The sequence below is a fragment of the Antrostomus carolinensis genome, unplaced genomic scaffold, assembly GCF_000700745.2.
Source record: "Antrostomus carolinensis isolate BGI_N321 unplaced genomic scaffold, ASM70074v2 scaffold20146, whole genome shotgun sequence".
NCBI classification, from domain to species: Eukaryota; Metazoa; Chordata; class Aves; order Caprimulgiformes; family Caprimulgidae; genus Antrostomus; species Antrostomus carolinensis.
This window is the reverse complement of record NW_010324188.1, coordinates 7,084-11,077: the sequence shown is the minus strand read 5'-3', so window position 1 is coordinate 11,077 and position 3,994 is coordinate 7,084. Positions and strand designations below refer to the sequence as shown.

Below are 3,994 nucleotides of genomic sequence, written 5' to 3'. Positions count from 1 at the left end.
TGCCGAGTTCACTTTTTAATTTTAAACTTATAAATATTGTATATTAAGTGCAGCTGTGCTATGCTAGAAGAACAGAATACATCTTATCCCAGCATAATAATCTCTGCTAAACCATCAGCACAAAATGTTTGAGCTCCCAGCTCTTCCTGAGCCTTACATTTGAGAACAGACTGCTACCATCTAAGGTCCTAAAACAGTAACAGTGAAAATAATCATGCCAAAACCTTACAAGCAAAAGACTTGAAAGAATATTTTAACCCCTTTTAAAGTTAGTAATATTTACTTTGACTTTGCATACAAGTCAATTTACAAAGGGAAAGAATGTACCCTGCAAAAAAGCTCAACACTGTCAAGAAACAAAGCAAAAGATGGAAAAGACAAGTTGCATACACAAACAAAAAGGATAATAAAGTTTCTCAAGCCCATGGACCACCCCTCCACACCCCCTGTCACTATTCTCAATGTCTATAAAAATTCTACATATTATCGAAGGTACCTTCAGAAAACACACCTGCTTGGGACAGGGATATCTTTGCCATTCATTTACTTTGAATTTTAACAACAGAGCTGATACATGTTTAGATCTGATAACATCCTCACCTATGAGTATTCAGTGTATTACTTAAAATTCAACAAAAACAAACAAAAAATCACAACATAAACTGTCAGCAGAGTCCTAACGCCCGAACTTCAAATTCAAACCTAGTTTCATAAGTAACCACAGCATCTTTGCAGCTGATTGACTGAAAAAGACAAGAGTTTCCAAAGCACAGACAATGTCATGCTCAAGCAAAATACTTCTGCATTGGCACCCAGCTACCAGAAATACATTCAAAGACGAACTGAACTTCAACTGAACTGAAATCTGAAGAACAAATCCATACTGTAGGGGCATGCTGATGGTGCAGCTGTAAAGTATCCATACATTCCCCTCCCTGATCTTAAAAATTTGGAAGGTCAGGTTTGTAACTGAATCTGCTCTGCTGCTCTCCTTGTTTCACTTCATTTACCCCTCCAGAGTCTGAGACAGTAACTAATAGTCAGAGGAAATGGCAGAAGTGGAATTAACAGAATCGTTTCCTCATTTTTGCTGTGCAACATGCAATGTTCTGAAATTAAATATGTACTTAAAAACCACTACTTAATACCTGACGTGATTATTGCAGAATTTGGTTAGCTGAGGCTGATTGATGAATATAGTTCTCAGTTCTTCTTGATCAGCTAGAGAAGTTTTCTCTGAAACATCATCTGTCTTCTCATAGCCTGTAAAAACACAGCATTGTCTTCCATGTAAATAGATTTATATACACACATACACAAGATTCAAGGCACTTTATGACAAAAAAACCCCATCTATTGTGAATGTCAACTAAAATTATTTGCATTCTCATAAGCAATGATAATTTAAAAAACAGAAAAGTATACAGTCAAGATGCTTTGTAAAGCTATGATAATGAATAATAAAAATATACTGAATTCATGAGTACATTTAAATAGCTTGTGCTGCTTCATGGCAATATGAAATGAACTACTGTCTGTTGATGTATTTGAACCCAGGAATGAACATTAAAAAAAAAGGGGGGAGGACACCAAACCCCAAAAAAGATCAATATCCTCCATGTCTCCAGCTGAGTGATTCTGAGCTAAAAATCTGCAAATTGCAGAAAATACTTCCAGTAGTGAGGTAAATAAATATTTAAAAAGGAAGACACCAAGGAAATTATATTAACACTAACTTAAGAAAAAAGCAAGTAGTTCAAGAATATACCAGTAATCTAGGCAACACGTAATGACAAAGTTATCTGATAAATACGTATTAAAAACTTAGAATATCTCTATATTGTACACAGATTATTCAACAGCTTTGAATTTTGCATGTGAAATTTAACATTGGTCATTGCTGAATTTAAAGGAAAGTAGAATATTTAAAGGGACATTTACTATAACCTTTATACAATTCATTCCATACTGCTTAATCTATTTTCCTGCACCACATCTGCCCAATATACACATAACACACTTTCTCCTCTGTGCTTCTTTTAAACTAGTGTTACACACCCACCCACCTGTAGTAGTGCAACAATTTAGAGTTTGCAAAAGAATGTATAAACAGGTAAATTTCTTATAAAAAGTATGTGAAAAATTAACCATTAATCTCAATGGTATAAAAACAGTTCACTAAAAGGATGTCCAAACAATAAAATTAAATACAAAAAGCTTGTGTCTAGTATAGCTACCAAAGCTATCAATCAAAATGACTAATTCTATTTATTCGTACAAATAACCTGTTCTGAGGAATACTCATAGAAAATTATTTGTCACAATTAAAATTAAGCAAACACAGAAAACTAATGTAAGCTACCCTACAGTGAGATTGATTATATTCTTCCAGTCCTCAGGAATGTGTCGTACCCCCCTCCCCTCCCAGACCATCATGACCTTGCAAAGATAACCGAGAGTGGCCTAACAGTGAGACCTTCTGGCTCCCCCTGCACTCATGAATGCATCTCATCAGATCCCATTGACTTGTGTAAGCCCAGTTTGTTTAAGTGTTCCCTGACCTGGTCCTCCTCCACCAAAGTAGTCTTTCTTGCTTCAGACTTCCCAGCTGGTACCAGGAACCTGTGGTTCCTGAAGGCCAATATTATCAGTAGAGACCAGTGTGGAGAAGGCACTATGTACTGCATCCTCTTCTGTGTCCTTTGTCTCCAGGTTCCCTGCCCCATTCAGCAGGCAGGCCCACATTTCCCATCTTCTTCCTGCTGTTACATCTGAAGGAGAACAAGAAGAGCTTCTACAAGCCCCTCACCAGATTAAACCCCAGGGGGGCTTTAGCTCTGCTAGCTAACCCCATCCCTCTATAATCCTCTCCAGCTACCTGCCCCTGCTTTCACCTTTTATGTTCCCTTTGTACACCTGAGGTTTGTCAGGGGCTCCTTGCTAATTCATTCAGTTCTACTGCCACCTTCACTTCATTTCTTGCTCACTGTGATGGACCAATCTTGAGCTGGAAGGACATGGTCCTTCCATTAAGCATTTGTTGGTTAATGCAGTAACATTTCTTCACCTGCTACAAATTTTCTGCATGACACTGGCCAGATTATTCCCAGAGAAGTGACAGCAGTACATTCTTCATTTTCTGTGCTTAAATTGAAATGGTATTATTAGACTTACTGACATTCCCAGACCCTGCCTCCACTAGTCAGTGAAAGCTGCTTTGTGTATATTCTTTTATAAACTATGAGGAATATTGTACCAACCTAAATCATGACTTTCATCTATGAAAGGGGTATCAATGTATTTTTCTGTCTCAATCTTGAGCTGGAAGGACATGGTCCTTCCACTAAGCATTTGTTGGTTAATGCAGTACCATTTCTTCACCTGCTTCAAATCTTCTGCATGACACTTCCCAGAGAAGTGACAGCAGTACATTCTTCATTTTCTGTGCTTAAATTGAAATGGTATTATTAGACTTACTGACATTCCCAGACCCTGCCTCCACTAGTCAGTGAAAGCTGCTTTGTGTATATTCTTTTATAAACTATGAGGAATATTGTACCAACCTAAATCATGACTTTCATCTATGAAAGGGGTATCAATGTATTTTTCTGTCTTGGTTTTTGCTAGGATAGGGTTAGTTTTCTTCTTAGTAGCTAGAAAGCACTGTGTTTTGGTTTCAGTGTAGGACTTGCTATAAGAATGTTGGTAAGGTACAAGGTCAAGGTCATGGTGTTTGGGTAGTTTGCAAGTGCAGAGGACTTGGGGGGGGGGTAAGTGTAATAATTAACAAGTATAAAGGAGATACAATTTTTCTTCTTTGTTTGTGTGTGTTTGTCTATATGTGTATACATGTACACAAAATATCTAAAATCTTAGGCATTATTATATCATCTAAAGTGGTAAGTAAATATGTTTAATTTAAATGACTAAAAGGTTTTCCAAACAACAAGAGACTCCTTAGGCATTATTATATCATCTAAAGTGGTAAATATGT

General features: G+C 36.9%; 1 protein-coding gene across 1 annotated transcript in view; it reads right to left on the bottom strand.

Moving 5' to 3' along the window:
* LOC114818691 (probable phospholipid-transporting ATPase IA) overlaps nt 1–2,745 on the bottom strand; it is a 12,982-nt gene extending 10,237 nt beyond the window's left edge. Inside the window, exons 1-2 of the mRNA XM_029085666.1 lie at nt 2,616–2,745; nt 1,149–1,263 (exon numbers count right to left, since the gene is read on the bottom strand). Of these exons, the coding sequence (XP_028941499.1) occupies nt 1,149–1,263; nt 2,616–2,745 (245 nt within the window). The remainder of the gene's footprint in view (nt 1–1,148; nt 1,264–2,615) is intronic.
* Between the last annotated feature and the right edge of the window lie 1,249 nt (nt 2,746–3,994).